Source organism: Phoca vitulina, unplaced genomic scaffold (genome assembly GCF_004348235.1).
Source record: "Phoca vitulina isolate PV1807 unplaced genomic scaffold, GSC_HSeal_1.0 scaffold2, whole genome shotgun sequence".
Lineage (NCBI taxonomy): Eukaryota > Metazoa > Chordata > Mammalia > Carnivora > Phocidae > Phoca > Phoca vitulina.
In genome coordinates this window covers 51660570-51680878 of record NW_022589705.1, presented here as the reverse complement: position 1 = coordinate 51680878, position 20309 = coordinate 51660570, and the positions used below count along the sequence as shown (strand labels likewise).

At 38.1% G+C, this 20309-nt stretch overlaps 1 protein-coding gene across 2 annotated transcripts in view; it reads left to right on the top strand.

Annotated features, from left to right (window-relative positions):
• The window catches only part of PATJ (PATJ crumbs cell polarity complex component), a 346204-nt gene that overhangs the window by 91637 nt on the left and 234258 nt on the right, over positions 1-20309 (top strand). For both annotated transcript variants that reach the window (XM_032427605.1, XM_032427611.1), the window contains exons 18-21: positions 4359-4568; positions 10985-11104; positions 12860-13255; positions 19242-19365. In XM_032427605.1, coding sequence (XP_032283496.1) covers positions 4359-4568; positions 10985-11104; positions 12860-13255; positions 19242-19365 — 850 coding nt within the window. The remainder of the gene's footprint in view (positions 1-4358; positions 4569-10984; positions 11105-12859; positions 13256-19241; positions 19366-20309) is intronic.

Below are 20309 nucleotides of genomic sequence, written 5' to 3'. Positions count from 1 at the left end.
CTGGAACTGAGTCTGGTGGCAAAGATGGAGAGAAGCGGCAGTGGGGCAGGGAAAAAGTATTCCTGGCAGGTGGAATGGTTTGTCGGATGTCACGAAGGCATGTCAAAGCATTACATAGTCCTTGGATTTCAGTAGTTCTGTATTGTTGGAACAATGTGTGGGGCAAACAGGGATGGACAATGATACATAAGGGGAGAGCAAGAGGAGTTTAGACTCATCTGCAGATCCGAGGGAATTGCTCTACCAAACAGTTAGGACTTGATCCTGAAGGCAGTTGGGTGTCACTGAAGTGTTTCAAACAGAGAAGAAATTTTATTAATTTTATTTATTATTTTTATTATTTTTAAAAAGATTTATTTGAGAGAGAGAGAAAGGGAGAGTGCAAGCCAGGGGGAGGGAAGGGCAGAGGGAGAGGGAGAGCAAATCCCCAAGCAGACGCCATGCTGAGCATGGAGTGCTCAGGATTCCAGGACCCAGAGACCATGACCTGAGCCGAAATCAAGAGTCAGCCATTTAACTGACTGAGCCACCTAGGTGCCCAGTTTTTATTTTTTTAGAGAGAGAGAGAGCATGTGCGTGAGCAGGGGGTTGTGGGCACTAGGAGAGGGGGGGAGAGAGAGAATGTTAAGCAGGCTCCATGCCCAGTGCAGAGCCTCATGCAGGGCTTGATCTCATGACCCTGAGATCATGACCTGAGCCAAAATCAAAAGTTGACGCTTAACTGACTGAGCCACCGAGGAGCCCCACATTTTTATTTTTAAAGAGTATTCCTTTATCTCTGTGGAAAATAGACTGGATGAGGGCAAGATCGGAGATAGGGAGATTCGCAGTTGCCCAGGCAAGAAATAATGAGAAGCTGAACCAAGGTAGCGGCAGCGGAAATGGAGAGAAAGGGTCAGATAGAAAAGATAGAAGATCAAATTGGCATGCTTTAGCTAGCAACTAAGTGGAGGGGTGAGGGGAGAGGGATTAAGTGAATGCTTGGGTATATGGTAATGCCACTCGGATTATTATGGGAGAGAAGTCTGTCAACTTGGATTTCCCCTACATGGAAACATCCTGTGTTTATAATATCAAACATGAATGTCACTTCAGCAAACCTCAAAAATTCTTATATGCACTTTCCTTCAGGCGGTACAGTGACTGTATTCACTTGTGAGACAGAGCAGTTATTTGGGTTTTCAGGATTTCATAGCTAAGTAGTGAGAAGAATTCAAGTCAGATCTCCTGTCTTCTGGTCTGGTGTTCTGAGGGAGGTTAGCTGTTCTCGATTGTAGGAGTTTGATAATATTTTTAAGAGCTGTAGGGAGCACCTTTCATAAACGGTTGAGTTGAGGCAAACATAGGGGATACTGTTATAACTTGTATAATAATATAAGGCTTTTGAATAAAGAAAAATCCTTCAGAAGAGAATGGCTGGCATAGTAAAAGATGCTGTTCTTGTGTTCTGTGATTAGTCTTTAGTGCCCTCTATTGACTGCTTAGTCTAAAACAATGTTGATTCTGGAAAACAATGTTCCTTGCAGTGTTATGTACCAAAACAGGAAGAATTAGAGGTATTAAAATTGCGATAAAAGGTGATAAAAACTGATGGGGACTTTAAAAAAAATCTGCATGGGGTCTCAAAGTTGGGTAGAGGTCTTAAGAAATATCGCCATAACATTTTGTTTGCTGCAACATGGGTATGCTATTGTGGGCTAGATTTTCAGAAAACAGACCTTCCTGATGACGAGTAGCCTAAATCAGGCTGGTCTTTCAGCATTTTTTATGCAGCAAAGCCTCAAGAATAGCAGTTGCCCCAGTAGGCAGCAGCAGCTGCTCGTTTTCCATAGGGCGGCTACTACATGTGATGAGCATGAAAGGAAATGACCGTTCCTCATTAAAGCAACTTCGTTCAGCTACGTGGGAAATCACACAGAAAAGTCATCACAGAAAATGAAATAGTGATTATACATAATGGGGCATCTTCGGAAGTGGATGGTTTGTCTTTTTTTTTTTTTTTTTTAATGACAAAGGAGCTGCCCTTTAGTTCTCTCTTCCAGGCAAAGGGGTGGTAGATTAGACTTAGTGTTGAGAATAACTAGAGGTCTAAGCCTGAATAAATTTTAGTGAGCAGGCACACCTGGTATAGTTTAAGGTCTAAAGAAGACTGCACTTTGTATAAATGAATGCTCACCGTGACTTTTCTATAATAAGGGAAATCTTGTTAATCGTTCTGTTTCTGGTATTGCCCGGTTAATCTTTCTTTGAGATGTTTCTAATTATCATTTCAGCTGGTTGCATTTTGAAAGCCTATTCACCTAATTGGGGTAAAAAATAGTGCTTTTTGATTTGGTGTTATATGAAACTGCAGAGATTGCTTGCATCAAGCTGGTGAAATCATTTATTTGCTTTTGGTATATTTTACTGTTGCAATTTTCTCTAAGAAAGCTTAGTAATTATTAATATGAAGTAATGCTAGTTGCTTTCTGTGCATTTCATGAGGGGAATATGCTATTATGTAGTTTCCCTTCCCCCCTAATAAAAAAGCCTTTCATCACAAACTGACATCCTAAATGAAGGACATAATTGTACAGCTTATTTATTAGTGTGTCAAACTTAAAATGTAATGGTTTCATATTTCAGAATGAAAAGTGTGTTGTGATTCATGGTTGCCGGTGACAAAATAGACAGCTCTTTTACATCTGCACTGATTGCCTGCTGATACACCACTGTACTTTTTTTGTTGTTCTTTTCTCTTCCTATGCAATAGCTCCCTCTACTTGAAAATATTGGTGTAATTATAGTTTAACACTATGTACTTTATTAGTGAGTACTCGTGACTATTTTTACTTTCCATACTCTTCATAAATATGAAGTGTTATACATCAGAGCATGCTAGAGATTTACCAAGAATCTCTTGACCTTGGAACAGAAAAGCAAGGTTAAGGAAAGTAAGATAAGTTATGTTTGAAGGCATTTTTCAAGGAATTAGCTGTGTAGCTTTTGTTGATTTACATATATTTGGTTAAAATTCCATATAGTACTTGAAAATGAATCTTGATGTCTGAAACACAGAGGTCTATGAAAAATGGATCAGAAAACTTCAAAAGAACCATCAGCCACTTCACACTGACAGCCTGGAACTTGGCAAATTCTCACTTTGTTAATTCCAAAGTCTTCAGATTCTAACACAAAACATGACCATTTCTCTTTCATTTGTCAGGAAGGGTTCAACAGTAGTAGGATCTCATGTTACTACACCTTGCCTTTATGGAACAGTATGTGCATAATGAAACAATAGGAACAAAATAAACAAAAACAAGTGTTTCACCTGGGATTTGATGATTTTTTTCTCTCTCCCTTACTAAGTTTGATGTTCAGTAATTGTACCATTATTTTAATGTGGAGCAAGTGACAGAACATGGTGGTCAAGAGGAAGGACTTGGGAGCCAGACTGGTTGGGTTTGAATCCTAAGCTCTGCCACTTACCAGATGGGTAATCTTGGCAAGTTTCCTTAACTCTCTGAGCCTTAGTTCCCTCATCTGTAGAAACATAGACAAGTGTTAGAGTAAAGCACTTAAAATAGAGCCTGACATATAGTACTATATATCAGTGTCCAATAAAATAAAAAATAATGGGCTATAAATTGGTTCTTATTAACCACATGTATTTATTGAATGTCAACATTATCTTTAGGGCTGCTTAATAAAAAGAAAAATGGGGCCCTCCCAGTGGATGAGAGTTATTTACACACTGGTTTTGTTCATGAAATGACACTGGTTTTCTTGTATCAGAATAGTTCTCACCTGTGGGGTCCCTATACCATGTTACAATTTATATATTATCAGTTACACCTATGTTATTTTAAAACTACTTTTTTCATGCAGTGGAATATTCCGTGGATTCCATATCTTTTTTGAACTTCATTCATTTGGCAGGAGGATTTTATACTGGTGGAATACATAAAAAATGAAGTATCATTTACCATAGTACACTTCTCTTAGAGCCTACATATTGCCCAAGAGCAGACTTGTCTTTGGTCTGTAATATGACTGTGCTTGAGGATGTCAGAGAATCTTGCTCAACTGTCACCAGACTTCTTGTGGCCCAACAAAATACCAGTCACCAAAAGTTCAAAGAAGAAATGTGTGGGTATTGAACACTCAGACGTGTAACTGAAATTGTTAGATGATGTTTCCACCTTGATATAAGCTGATATTTGTGTGGATGTATAGAGTGATATTGTAATAGATTTTGACGTCTTTGGAAGAATATCACGAGAATGCTGGATACTTAATGTAAATAGTCAAATGAGATTCACGAGTATATGTGTTTTCAGAAACTGACTTATCTATCTTCTTGGCTTGATCCTTAGGACCCTTTAGATCCCACAAGATCAGTGATTGTGATCCGTTCCCTGGTGGCACATGGTGTCGCAGAAAGAGGGGGAGAGCTGTTACCTGGAGACCGCCTGGTCTCAGTTAATGAATACTGTTTGGAAAACACCACACTTGCTGAAGCTGTGGAAGTGTTGAAAGCTGTGCCACCAGGCATCGTACGCCTTGGCATCTGTAAGCCTTTGGTGGTAAGTGTTCAGTTTTGTTAATATAGGACGTGAAAATAGTGTAATACTTAAGAACATGGATTTGGTTTCGAATCCCTCTTCATGGCTTACTCTGTGTACTAATACAAGTTTCTTGTGTCCTCGACTTAAAGAATTAGAAACATAATGTCTATCTCCTAAGATTCTGGGGACTAAAGATTATATTCATAAAGTGCTTGCACATTATTATATAAATAGGAGCTGCTAACATTGCTAGTCCTTTTACCACTTTTACTACTATTTTTATCTTCATGATATTAGCACAGATCTGTATGTTCTCATCACATTCCTTATGATGTAAATTAAAATAAGTCTATGCATTTTAACTTTCACTTGGGAATGATGTGGAAATGGCATGATAAGCTGAAATCCACCTAACTATATTGTTTTAACCATAGGCAATGAGATTTTAATATGCTTTTCTGCCCATCAAAGTGCCTCGTAACCCCTAGCATCTAGAACTCTATGTGGTCAGATCATCTTGAAGTTCTCTTACTGCTTAATCTTACGTACCAGGTCAGATTAGTGCTTATGACTAAGGGCCATATTACAATTAGGGTGCTTTTGAGGTTCCCCAGTGCAACAGAATATTCGACGGTAATTTGCAAGCAGAATGAAGATATTATTGAGTGCTTACTGTATGTATTTTAAAACCTTTACATGTATTAACTAACTTAAACCTCCTGGCAACTTGAAGAGGTTACAGATTACAGATGAGCCCATCAGGACACAGAGAATTGAGCAACTTATCCACAGTGATGTAGCTAGTAAGGGCAGAGTTGGGATATAAACTCAGGTGGCTTCAGACCACAGTGCTATATATTTAACTTGTTGCAAGTTTAGTTTGCAGGCAGCCTGTCTGGAAATAGATAGCTGGTCTTAGTAAAGTGTTAAACTGGATTTCAAGAAACGTGGACTCCGTTTCTAGCTTTCCTATGAGTCAGACCAGTGGGTTTCAACAAAAAGATATGTACTATACATAAGGATCACCTGGGAGATGGTTAAAATGCAGTTTTGGAGGTCCTACCCTCAGAGATTCTCATCTTGTCATTGGGATGTGCTATTTAGGGATCTGCCTCTTCAGTGAATCACCCGTGTAATTCTGATGCAGAATTTCACACTTTGAGAAACATTATCTTAGTAATCTGATCATAGGTATACCACTTTCCTTCTCTGAGCCTATTTTTTCATCTCTGAAAAGACTGAACAAGACTAGAGGAGTCCTAAAGTCTTTCTTAACTCTAAGATTCTTTTATTCTATTAATATGCTATATGACTATGTTAACATACTACATGTGTCCTTATGTATAGGTAAATATAGATAAGTGTGTTCACTTATAGATATATAGGTATAGATATATAGAGATAGATCCTGTATTACACATAGTATTTATGCATTGGGGAACCTCAACATGGCCTTCATGAATTCCCCATAAAGATGCCAGTATATTATACTATCAGACACTCTAAATATTTCAAAATAGAGTATAGCACATAGCTAATCAAGTTCTTGACTTTGTATTCTATATTTGGTGTGTGGGTGTTGCCATAGCCAACGTGAGACACCAGGAGATGCTGGTTTGATTTCTGGACAAATTAAGTTGTGGGGAGGAACTTGATATTTTTTTTTTTTTTTAAGATTTTTTAATTTATTTGTGAGAAGGAGAATGAGAGACAGAGAGCATGGGAGGGAGGAGGGTCAGAGGGAGAAGCAGACTCCCTGCTGAGCAGGGAGCCTGATGTGGGACTTGATCCCAGGACTCCAGGATCATGACCTGAGCCGAAGGCAGTCGCTTAACCAACTGAGCCACCCAGGCGCCCCCGGAACTTGATATTTTTATGGGGATCTCATCTTCTTGGTATTTTGTTTGTTGGCGGGGGAGGAGGGTGTTGCTGTCTAGATTTTCCCTGATGATTACTCGCCTGATTATTTGGGCTGCCAGAGGAAATCCCAAACTGTTTTATGTCCTGGAGGACTTAAATAGCATGACTTTACTCTGAAGCAGTTTAGGGATGTGTCAGGCGGTGTAAAAAAACAGAGCTTAGTTACTGGCTGGGTGTGGATTCCTGTGCTATTTCTGGCAGAGGGAGAGCTGCAGAGACTTCCGGCTATCAGCGCCACATTCTGAGGGGGTTTTGGAACGTAGTAATCGTGAGGCGGTCCTCTGCCTAGGCTTCCCTTCGTGAGCAGGCTTCCAGGATACTTGGGAGTGGGAAGCCACAAAAGGGATGAAGACAAAGGTCACTTTCAGGACTGTAAAAAATTCTTAGTGGAGGGACACCTGGGTGGCTCAGTCAGTTAAGCTTTGGCCTTCGGCTCAGGTCATGATCTCCGGGTCCTGAGATCGAGTCCTGCATGGGGCTTCCTGCTCAGCAGGGAGTCTGCTTCTTTCTCTCTTCCTCTGCCCCTCCCCACTGCTCATTCTCTCTCTCTCTCTCTCAAATAAATAAAATCGTTAAGAAAAAATTCTTAGTGGAATTACTACTAATTCCTTCTTTAACATCTGGGTGCCTTTAGCAAAACTGTTGGCTCAGGAACTGTAAAGAGTGAGGCATAGATCTTCGTTAAGGTCTGTCTCTCTGGTGGTCCACTTGGTGGCCACTTAACCTTATCATGTAATGTTTACTGAGCATTCATTCAGGCCTCTGCGGAAGTGGGGTAGAGAGTGTGAAGAAGGTGGCCCAAAGTCAGCTGGGGCCAGAAAGCCTGTGGAATATATAAAAGTTAGGAGAACACAATTTTTTATTAAGTCATGTATTATATAGATATACATTGTCTGTGTAATGTGTTTCATATTATATATTTTCATGTTAACCATGAATGGGGCTTATCTTCTCTTTTCTACAAATTCATCTCAGACGTACCAGATCCAAAAAATGAATGAACTGACTTCAGTTAAAAACTGCGTTGTGTCTTCAGAGCTAATGGGTCAGAACCGGCATGGAATGCTTGAGCCAGGCAGCTGGGGGGTTTTGCTCAGTTCTGTGATCTGCAAGGCTGTGTGTCCTTGGGCCAGTTATTTAACCTCGTCAGCCCCCACTTCCTTGCCTGTATGTGGGGACTGCATGGCGTGGTAGTTGAGATCCCAGGCCCTAGAGCCAGTTACGTAACTTTTTACGCCTCTGTAAACTAGGGTTAATAAGAGTACCTACCTCTTAGAATGTATATTAATATATTAATAAATACACTAAATTGAATATTTAAAATGCTTAAATCTATGCCTGGCACATAGTGTCATAAATACGTATGTGTTGCCATTATTTTTATATAAATATATAAAGTCCTGACTTGGATTGCTGTGAAGATTAAGCTGAGACAAAGCGTATGAAGTGTTTACCCTGGATTGTGATTTAGAGCTAGGACTTCATAAATAGTAGCTGTGTTCTGACCTAGGACTGCTATTGAGCTGGTAAACACTAGGATGGCTGAACCTTTTCTGATGGCAAGTGACTGCACTGTACCTTGGTTAAATATTTTGAATATTACCCTGTGTATACTGATACATTTCTTTTTTTAAAAAAGATTTTATTTATTTATTAGAGCGAGAGCATGAGTGGGGGGAGGGGCAGAGGAGGAGGGAGAGAATCTCAAGCCGACTCTGCACCAAGCACAGAGCCCGACGTGGGGCTCGATCCCACACCCCTGAGATCATGACCTGAGCCGAAACCAAGAGTTGGACGCTCAACCAAATCAGCCACCCAGCTGCCCCTATACTGATATTTCTTAATATTAAGGTCCTTTTTGGGGATGTTTTTTAATTTAAGGAATACTTTCTTTTCCCCACATAATATGTCTCTATTTAGTCAGATCTTCTTCTACAGTTTTCTCCTTAAATATGCTGTACAGTCTTTTTTAGTTTAATTCTGAGGTAATTTACTGGTTCCTCCCCCCTTTGTGAATAATGTCTTATTTTCAAATTAGCTATTGCTGAAGTAGAGATAATGATACTGACTTGGTAATTTGATCTTATATCTGACAAATGTGTGAAACTCTAGTTTGTGCTCCTGTTGAATTTTCTTTTTTAAAAAAGTTATCTACCAGTCTGTCTACCTACCTACCTACCTACCTACTTATCTATCTATCTATCTATCTATCTATCTATCTATCTTTCATCATGGTAATCCCCTTCACCTATTTCCTCCATCCCTCCCACCCTGGTAACCATCAATTTGTTCTCTATAGTTAAGAGTCTGTTTCCAGGCACCTGGGTGGCTCAGTCGATTAAGCAACTGCCTTTGGCTCCAGTCATGATCCCAGGGTTCTGGGATCGAGTTCTGCATCCAGCTCCATGCTCAGCGGGGAGCCTGCTTCTCCCTCTGCCTGCCACTACCCCTGCTTGTGCTCACGCTCTCTCTCTCTGTCAAAAAAATAAAATCTTAAAAAAAAAAAAGTCTATTTCTTGGTTTGTCTCTTTTTTTTCCTTTCTTATTTGTTTTGTTTCTTAAATTCCACATATGAGTGAGATCATATAGTATTTGCCTTTCTTTGACTTACTACACTTAGCATTATACACTCTAGCTCCATCCATGTTGCAAAGGCAAGATTTCATTGTTTTTTTGTGGCTGAATAATATCCATTGTCTATATATACAACATATCTTCCTTATCCATTCATCTATTGATGGACATTTGGGCAGCTTGCTTCCAAATTTGGCTATGGTAAATAATGTTGCAATAAACATAAGTGTGCATATATCTTTTCAAATTAGTGTTTTCATATTCTTTGAGTAAATACCCAGTAGTGGAATTTACTAATCATATGGTATTTCTATTTTTAACTTTTTGGGGAACCTCCATACTGTTTTTCATAGTGGCTGCACCAGTTTGCATTCCCACCAACAGTGTACAAGGGTTCCTTTTTCTGCACATCCTCACCAGCACTTGTTTCTTGTGCTTTTGATTTTAGCTATTCTGACAGGTGTGAGGTGATAATCTCATTGTAGCTTTGATTTGCATTTCCCTGATGTTGAGTGATGATGAACATCTTTTCATGTGGGCTGGCATTTGTGTGTCTTCTGCCCTTTTTTTTATTGGATTATTTAATTGGATTTTTTTTGGGGGGGGGTGTTGTATCAATTCTTTATGTATTTTGGATACTAACCCTCTACTGGATATGTCATTTGTAAATATCTTCTCCTGTTCTGTAGGTGGCTTTTAGTTTTGTTGATTGTTTCTTTTGCTGTGCACAAACTTTTTATTTTGATGTAGCCCTGATAGTTTTATTTTTGCTTTTATTTCCCTTGCCTCAGGAAACACATCTAGAAAAATGTTGCTACAACTGATGTCAGATTATTGCCTGTGCTCTCTTCAAGAATTTTTATGGTTTCAGGTCTCACATTTAGGTCTTTAGTCCATTTTGAGTTTATTTTTGTGTATGATGAAAGAAAATGGTCCAGTTTCATTCTTTTGCAAGTAGTTTTAGGAATACTTAAAAAGGATAAAAAAATGTTTGAGAAGCTTTGACTCAAATATGGCGTTCTTTTTAATAAAGAAAAGTTTGTTCTAATAAAACAATTTGCATAAATTTTATTGTGTCCTTGCACTTAATGGGAAGATGAGAATTAATCTGAAGAGAGTTCAAAACTAAGGTATTTTCTTGATTATAAAAGTGCTTCCTGGGGTGCCTGGGTGGCTCAGTCGTTAAGCGTCCGCCTTCAGCTCAGGTCATGATCTCCAGGTCCTGGGATCAGTCCCACATCGGGCTCCCTGCTCTGCGGGAAGCCTGCTTCTCCCTCTCCCACTCCCCCTGCTTGTGTTCCCTCTCTCCCTGTGTCTTTGTCAAATAAATAAATAAAATCTTTAAAAAAAAAAAAAAAAAAGTGCTTCCCATGGTAGCCAGAGGCGGGGAGTGGTGGGTGAGATGGGTGAAGGTCATCAAAAGGTACAAACTTCCAGTCATAAGATAAATAAGTCCTGGGGATATAATGTACACCATGATGACTCTAGTTAATGAGACTATATTGTATATTTGAAAGTTTTAGATATAACTAAATTTATTGTTATGATTTTGCAGTATATACATACATCTAATTATTATGTTGTACACCTAACTAATATCATGTATAATGTTATATGTTAGTTATATCTCAATAAAAGATAGCTTCATGGTTGACAAAAACATTTCATTTGTGCTAAAAAAATAAATGAATAAATAAAATAAAAGTTGTTTCCAGGGGTGCCTGGGTGTCTCAGTCAGTTGAGCATCAGCCTTTGGCACAGGTCATAATCCCAGGGTCCTGGAAATGAGCCCCGCAGGCTCCCTACTCAGCGGGGAATCTGCTCCTCCCTCTCCCATTGCCCCTCCCCCCCAACTTGTGCTGTTGCTGTCTCACGCGCTCCCTCTGTCTCTCAAATAAATAAGATCTTTTAAAAAAAATAAAAATTGTTTCTGTTTTCAGGAAGATGATAAAGAGGAAGAAAGTCATTATATGTTACATTCAAACAATAATGAAGACAAGACTGAACTTTCAGGAACAATTCATGATACAAATTCATCTTTAATACTTGAAGCACCCAAGGTATTTAGTAAATTGATTTCCTATTTGAATGGTTTGCTGTGAGCTAACATTTCCATAAAGACAAAAGCTTGTTCCCACTCTCAGCTAAAGAGATATAAATAAAATGATCCTCTTCTCTTTCTTTTATTTATTTTAAGATTTTATTTATTTATTTGACGGAGAGAGACAGTGAGGGAGGGAACACAAGTAGGGGCAGTGGGAGAGGGAGAAGCAGGCCTCCCGCTGAGCAGGGAGCCCGATGCGGGGCTTGATCCCAGGACCCTGGGATCATGACCTGAGCTGAAGGCAGACGCTTAAGGACTGAGCCACCCAGACGCCCCTATTTTTTTTTTTAAATGAACGGTTTTCCCTCTTGTATCTCAGTGGCTTCATAAATGACATAGGCCAGATATAAGGCATTTTCAAAGCACAACCATACCTTATTTTATACCACAGATACAGTCTTAAAATTTTGAGGGTAGAACACAATGTTCAAAAATAGACATGCATTTAAAATGCTGTAGAAAACAGAGCTATACCAAAGGACTTCTTACTGAATACTTGCTAAAGAAAAGAGTTATTTAGCCAAACCCTTCTTTACGCTTTAATTTTAGAAAGGCTATTTTGAAGCTTTTCCTTTTTTATTCTGAAAATGAATTGTGCTTATTTTGCTCTTTGCAGGTAGAGTATGGTGTTGCTTTACCTGATAACAACCACCTGGTGATATTCTTTGCATAATGTATTGACAGTGGCTCGAGCTGATACTTATTTCTGTACTATACATTGTGGGGCTTTTCTTAGTGTAGACATTCTTTGTTAAAATTTTGTAAGTGTATGACATCTTCAAATATACCGTATAAACACACCTGTAAAAAAATTAACTAGCTTGCAGTATTTGATACACTATAGTAATTTAAAGGTGGGAAGTAGTAGGTTCATTTCATGAATTTGCATTTGGTAATACTTAATGAATAGGTGTCCAAGTAGGAAATATCACTGATCTCTCAAGAGGAATTGGGCCTCGTTGTGCTCAGCACTGTTGAGGATCCCCAGGGTTAGGTTAGAGGCTCAGCAAATCCATACATTCCTCAGGCAATACCTAGGAACTCAGCAAAGTTTCTGCACATGTATGACTAGTTTCAGTTGTGTGTACTTCTAATTAGTGAAATATCAGTTAATTAAAAAGCATACTATATTGGTTCCTTTTTGCCATGTAATTTCAGTACAGTTGAAAAAAATATATTTCTGTTACAGGGCATATTATAAAATAGTCATACTCAAAGTAGTTGAGACATACGTCCCATATCTTTAGAGACTGCTTTTTGATAATTTCAAGAGCCATAATTTCTTTGGAGTTTTACACAAGCTTGAAAATATCTTTGCTTTCTTAGGTAATAGTATGATGTGTGTCTATATTTATGTACTACTTCTGTATGAGATGCATGAGCTAAATGTACAGTGCAGCAGGTTAACAAAATTCCTATTTCTGATTGAGAATTTTCAGGTGGTTAATGTATAACAACCCTTTTGGAATAGTCATTCACCTTGCCAAGGGCAGATTTCTGCCTCTTACTGTTTGTCCCTTTCTTTGCTTTGAGGGTTATGTGGGAGTGAGCTTTTATTTCTCCTTTGTAATGGAGAGCTGTTCAAGTAACTGTGCCTTGGCGTGGAATGTAGTCATTGAGGTTATGTCAGGGGTTAACTCCCCAGTTAATGCGTAGAGTGCCACTTCAAGGCAGGTGGGGTTAAAATTATTTTTGCAACTTTTATTTACAGGAATTTAGAGATGAACCCTATTATAAAGAGGAGCTTGTAGATGAGCCGTTCCTTGATTTGGGAAAGGCTTTTCAGTCCCAACAGAAAGAGATAGACAACAGCAAGGAGGCCTGGGAGATGCATGAATTTCTGACTCCTAGATTGCAGGAGATGGGGGAAGAAAGAGAGATGCTTGTTGATGAAGAATATGAGCTATATCAAGATCACTTTCCGTCCATGGACTTGTATCCCTCATCACACCTTCAAGAGGCTGCTCCTGTTCCCTCTGTGAAGGAACTTCACTTTGGCACTCAGTGGTTACAGGACAACGAACCACCTGAGCTTCAAGAAGCAAGATCCATGAGGAGTATGTATTCCCAGGAGACGCAGCAGTGTAGCTATAGTGCTGGAAACATGGTAAGGGGTGAGAACAGCTCTTCCACCTCCCCCTCTTCTCTCCCCCACCCTCCCAACCCCTGTGCCTAAGTCGTGTAACTTTCAAAAGAGCAAAATGTAATGGAAAATACAGTTTTTGTAATTAATCATTTTTCCAAGATGTACCGTATAGTGTAATGCTGTAAGGATAAGCTCATCTTTTCTGTATTACACAACTACTAGTAAGAGTCCATAAGCTGTGGTTGCCTTTTATAGTGGTTTATAATTGGTTTTTGCCTTGTTTTTTTTTTTAATGATGTATTTCTCCAGATTACCCATTTCAAAGAAGAGTTCTTTTGCCATTTGTGGTTTTTTTATTCCCTCGGAGAAACACGACTCTATATTTCTCATATTGTGTATTTGCATTTATCAGGGAAAATCAAGGCAAAATTGACTCCAGATACGTTGTTTATGTCTTGTTTATCCACACTGTTCTCTGTGATATATGATACTAAATAGAAGGTCACTGAACTCTTAAAAATTATCTTTACATTTGTGTTACTGCCTATTTTCAACTGGGCAGGAAAGCATTATATTTAAATAGATTTGTGCTTGCTATAGATCACCAATAAACTTTATTTTTATAAAATAAGGGTTAACTGGTCACCAATTGGAATCTTTCATTAGGGACATTTTTAATGTTTTAGTTTGTTTGTTCATTTCATGCCCCAGATCAACTTCCAGGGAAATGAAAAGAAAATTATTATATAGAGGTTTTTTGGTTTTTGTTTTAAGAGAGGGAGAGAGGGGGTATAGGGACAGAGGGAGAAGGAGAGAGAGAATCTTAAGCAGGGTCCACGCCCAGTGCAGAGCCCCACATGGAGCTTGATCTCACGACCCTGAGATCATGACCTGAACTGAAATCAAGACTCAGAAGCTTAACCAACTGAGGCATCTAGGTGCTCCTAGGGATATTTTTTACATGGCCACTTAGCAGTATGTTTAGATACAGCGCAGTACTCCTCTCACAGAGATCAGCAACTTTCTTGCAGTGCTGTGGGGAGTGTGCTTTTCTTTACTCTCTTTCAGAGGGCCCATAGGGCTAGTTTCTTTGCTCTCTCCTTCCTCAGACCTATCCTTCTTTTCCCCCTTTTTGCAAATGCTTTGGGTCCTTCTTCTATGCAAGGTGCTATACAAGCTGTATTTATAGAATGCAAGAGGATTAGCAGACTCTGGAAAGTCTACCAGAGAACAGATGTTTTGGGATTATGTGAATGATGCCTGGATATCGGCAGAGGTGACAAAGAATCACCTGGTGTGTTGCCATTGACATTGGTGCTTTCTTTCCTTGCCAGTCCCGTTCCTGTATCTGTAAGTACTCTAACCCAAACAGAATATTCAGTTATATGGAGCAAATTCTAATCACAGATTAGTGAATATTCATAAATACTCTTTGTTGTGGCTTTCTTCTATAAAAAGAAAATTTTCTATTTACCTAAATATAAGGCAACCTGAAATAGAGGCCCATTTTAGTATATAAACTTTTAGGGTTCTAGACTAAATAGTCACAGTTACATTCACAGTATTTTATAAACATTCATATTTTAAAAACTGCCAAATGTTAAATTTTTTGCCTATTCTCACATTTAATGACATAATTTTATTCAGAGTCTTTCAATGCGTATTTATGTCCATAAATACATTATCACTAGAATCACCTTTCTGTCATTTAATACAGTTTTCCAAATATATCATCTTAATTTTCATATAGGTTGTTTGGGATACAGTGATTTTTGAATCCATACTATCAGTCAGAATTTTATCCTGATTTCAAGTACTCATTTGCATAACAATAGGCTTTAAAAGAATTCCTTTTGTAAGCGCATAGTGATTATCTTCACAATATAACCACTTACTCTGTTGTTTGTTAAACTGCTATTTAAAAAGCTTGTTTATGACAACATTCAGTGCTCACAATTTGAAAGACATGCATCCTAATTACTAAATCTGTGTTAAATTTCCTAGCTTCCTTCTCTTTATTTTCTATTTCTGATTCTGTGAGGTGACCTATAAGCTCCCTAAAATGGCATTGATTAAACTTGTTGCCGCCCCAGGGGTGCCTGGGTGGCTTAGTCGATTAAATGTCCAACTCTTGGTTTTGGCTCAGGTCATGATCTCAGAGTTGTGAGATCAAGCTCCACATGGGGCTCCATGTCAGGAGCCCACTTGGGATTCTTTCTCTCTCCCTCTCCCTCTGCTCCTCCCCTCCAATCCCCTCCAACTTGCACACTCTCTCTTTAAAAAAATAATTTCAGCCCTAATGTGTCTTGTGTGCACAATATTTTATTTTCTTTAAATAATTAAATCTTCTTGTTTTGGGCATTCTTTTCCTCCTTTCCTGAACTCCACAATGATGGCAGTGTAAGGGAGGAAAAATTTTTCCTCTACCCTCATTGGTTCTCTGGCTGGGGCCTTGGAAATTAAGCTGATGAAAGATTAACAAAAGAAAAACAATTTATTAACAAGTGTGGCATGCACTCATGCAGTAGAAACTCAGTGATGAATAACTCAAAGGGGTGGTTAGAACTTGGGCTTATATAGCTTCTTAACAAAGAACAATAAATTTATTGAGAAGTGACAAGACAAAGGAAAAAGGGTTTAGGTTTTAGGGTCAGAGCTGTAGGAAGGTAAATATAAGGGGGAAATTGATGGAAGATAAGGGTTGTTGTAGTTAGGTTTGTTATGTATGTTCCTCTTGCTGCCATCTCTGAGCTGAAAAAAAAATCTAGATTCATCTCTGATGATGAACAATCAGGGGAAGATAGCTTTTCTGTATGTGCTGTTTCGCATTTGTCTTCCTCCCCAAGTAATCCTTATGCCAAAGTGGCATATTTTTGATAGAATGGTCTAATTCTCTATAACAGTTACACACATAAGATCAGGATGGGCTTGAATCTTTATTTGCCCTCCTCTCAGAAAGGTACTCATGTGATGAAAATTTATTATCTAATATTAGAAGCTTTGGGTAGATTGTTAAAACATTTGAATACTTTACAAAATATGTAATTCTCAGTACTCCTTTAGAGAGTGCCCTCCAGAAGGGTAGAGTAACAGTATCACTTCTGTCTTCATTATAATATCCATTTTGGGCTACAGACATAGCTATATTTATGGAGTGCACATATTACCCAACTACTTAGATTTACCTTTCTCTACTACTCTCCATTTTAATTGAAGGATAAAACCATCAAGATTTATAGATCTGGTTCTTTATTTTTACTTGTAGTAAAATACACATTGCAGTAGCCCTTTCCATTCCCCTCCCTCCCCCCTCCCCCCAGTCTCTGGTTTCACTTTCACAATTTCAGTTACCTGATCAGCCAAGGTCTGGAAGCAGATGATCCTCCTTCTGACATATTCTCAGAAGGTCGGTACTAGCCTAACACATGCCTGCGTCGTTCACCTCACTACATCTTATCACTTAGGCATTTTATCATCTCACATCATCATCATAAAAAGAAGGGTGAGCACAGTATAATAAGATACTTTGAGAGAGAAAGAGACCACATTTACATAACTCTTATTACAATATAATTGTTCTATTTCATTATCAGTTATTGTCAATCTCTTACTCTGCCTAATTTATAAATTAAACTTTATCATAGGTATGTATATATAGGAAAAAATAGTATATACGGGGTTTGGTACTATGCTTGGTTTCAGGCATCCACTGGGGGTCTTGGGACATATCCCCCACAGATAAGGAGGGGCTACTGTACATAAAATTTACCACTTTAACCATTTCTAGGCTTACAGTTCAGTAGCATTAAATACTCTTGCATTAATATACAACCATTATCACCATCCATCTCCAGAATTTTTTTCATCTTCCCAGATTGAAAGTCTGTACCCATTAAACAGTAACTATCCATCCTCCACTTTTCTCATCCCCTGGCAAACAACCACAGTCCTACTTTATTTCTCTAAGAATTTGACGACTTTAGGTACCTCATTTAAGTGGAATCATAGAATATTTGTCCTGTTGTGTGAGGCTTATTTCATTCAGCATGCCTTCAAGGTTCTTCCACATTGTAGTGTATGTTGGAATTTTCTCCCTTTATAAGGCTGAATAATATTCCATTGTATGTATATAGCACAATCTTTTAACCCATTCATCACTTGATGAACATCTGGATTGTTTCTACCTTTGGCTACTGTGAATAATGCTGCTGTGAACACTGATATAAAATATCTGTTCAAATCATTATTTTAAATTTTTTGGAGTATATACCCAAAAATTAAGTTGCTAGATCATATGCAAGTCTATGTTTAATTTTTGGGCAGAACCACCATCCTATTTTCCACAGTACCTGCACCACTTTATATGCCCACCAGTAATGCACAAATTTTCCCATTTTTATACATGCCTGCCAATACCTGTTTTCTGTTTTTGTTTTTTTAAAAAGGTGCAAAGTAGTATCTTATTGTGGTTTTGATTTGCATTTTTCTAATTATTAGGAAAAGTTGAGCAGCTTTTCATGTGCTCATTGGCCATCTTCATATATTCTCTGGAGAAGTGTCTTAAGTTTTTTGCCCCTTTTCAAAAGATCTGACTCTTGCCTGGGGATTATTTACCTTAGACTGATTGTATATTCTTATTTTCTTCTCTGTTTAGAAAAACTCATTTTTCTAAAGAGCTGACCCTCTATATTGAAATTCAGATTCAGCTATCAATTCTCTTATTCCTCAGTTACATAATTGTCATTAACATTTTTTTTAAGTCCAGAATTGCTGTAAAATTTCTTCTAAGTACTCAGTGCTTACCATCTCCTCCTTACTCACTTCTCTAAGGAATTCTTCTTTTATTCTAGGCAGCTAGGTTGTTATGTCTCCTTTCTCATCCCAATTTAATATTTGAGTTGAATTCTATGTTCTGTAGGCTCCATTAGATATCTGATAGAGTTCTGTACTTAGCTATACTCATCATCTGTATGGAAAAAGTCAGCAGTATTTGGTGTATCAGTTTATGAGACATCCTTCTCTTACTTTGAAGTATGACCAATATAATGTTAATGTAAACAGTGGACCGTGTAAAAGATGTCATTCACCTTTTTTGTTTTGAACAACCTAAATTTCCAACAGTAGAGAATAATGGTGTTATTCATCTTAAATGAATTAAGGTATGTTCCTCTGGTGGCCCTAACGGTATCATTTAATTTTATGCCTATAAAAGTTTGTAAGATATTAGGGACGCCTGGGTGGATCAGTTGGTTAAGTGTCTGCCTTCGGCTCAGTTCATGATCCTGGGGTCCTGGGATCAAGCCTCTGCCTCTCCCTCTCCCTGCCCCCTGCTCATGCTCTCTCTCACTATCTCTCCCTCTCTCAAATAAATAAATAAAATCTTTTTAAAAATATCAAATAAAATATGTTAGTGAAGATTGTCTGTCCTGGAAGACTATAACTTTCAGAAACCATAGAAGACATGTATCAAAGGAAGACAAGCAGAAAATGCAAAAATCATTGATTGTGCTTATCTGCAGGTTTTAGGTTTGTATTACTGGTATTCGCCAGGCAGATAAAAGTGATAGGAAGGGCAAAGCAAGAGCTTAGAGCTATGAAAATCTCCGACCAGGTGTTTTGGGATCATCAGTGAAGCTATTGAGGTTGTGGTCCAACGTGATCCATGAGTCAGTGTGTATCAGCCATTGACCTTTCTTGGTTGGATAGATCTTTATTCTTACACCTTTGTGATCATTTACTTAAATCCACTCATTAATGTTTATAAAACAGTTTTTTTTTGGTTAAAAAAATCCACGGTTTAAAAAAAAATTGATATTATTAGCCTGTACCCTTGCAGATATAAAGTTATCAGCGTTTGTTACTGCTTGCCACAGTATAAACCGTTAACTGAGAAGGGCCTGTTTGTAGGGCCAGTTTTCCACTATCTGCTATCTGGTTTGAACAACATTATCATGTTCCTCACTTTATCACAAAGTACTAATGCATTTCTGTCTGTCTTCCTCTCAAGATGAAAGAAAATTTTGGCATCGGTTCCCTACCCTCCATACCCTCATCTGAAGGAGGCAGTCAACAAAGCAGATTTGATGATCTGGAAAATCTTAATTCATTAACAAAAAGCAGTCTGGATTTAGGTTTGTGGTCTTTGTTTCTCATAAACACAAATTACATTATTTTGCAATCTCTCAGTTTTATTTTTACATACGATAACTCTTACTGTCGTATTTTCATTCATTATGCTGCAAATTTAAGTCTGTTTATTAATCTTCAGAATATCTGGAAGAATAAACATAGCTCATATGTCAATGGAGGGCTTTCAGATTCTGTTTTCTGAGAGAGCTGTATTTTCAGTGCCTGGTTTTGCTTTTTATGAGCAGTATGGATTAAAACTAAAACTAATACCTTACATGCTAAACCTGAAATAAGTCTCTGCTAATACATATTAAAATCTCTGGTGCTGTTAAGTGATACTGTTAGCTCATTGAATGGGGTTGTTAAATATTAATAAAGCAAGGCATATTTTAAACATTTATGAAACATTTTTATAGCCATATATTATGGTCAATTTTGGTGCATTAATAACTTAGTTTCCATTAAAGAATCCTAAAAGTATAGTGCCTCTCCTTGCCTACCCCAATATTGATTCTTATATAATTTTGAAAACTTGACTTTTAAAAATAATTTTTCTTCATCCAACACTGAAATATCAAAGGCTATTATATTATTAAGATCCCTAGGTGAGACAGTTAAGTTCTTTCACAGCACTGGGATTTATAGAGCCATTGTTGAAGATTTATGCTGTCCTTCACGTGTTATGATTCTGCTTATAGGAAAAGTCTTTCTCCTTGGGCAGTTCTCATGTTGTATGGTAATACGTAGTAGGGCCAGAATGCACTCTAGAAGGTTTTATAATGGTTTCTATGAGTTCAGCATTCTGCTGAGTAAAATCTAAAGAATGGAATCTTTAGTGGTAAAGATTGAAGTCATCTGGGAGCACCTGGGTGGCTCAGTTGGTTAAACGTCCAACTCTTGATTTCGGCTCAGGGCATGATCTCAGGGTTGTGAAATCAAGCCCAGC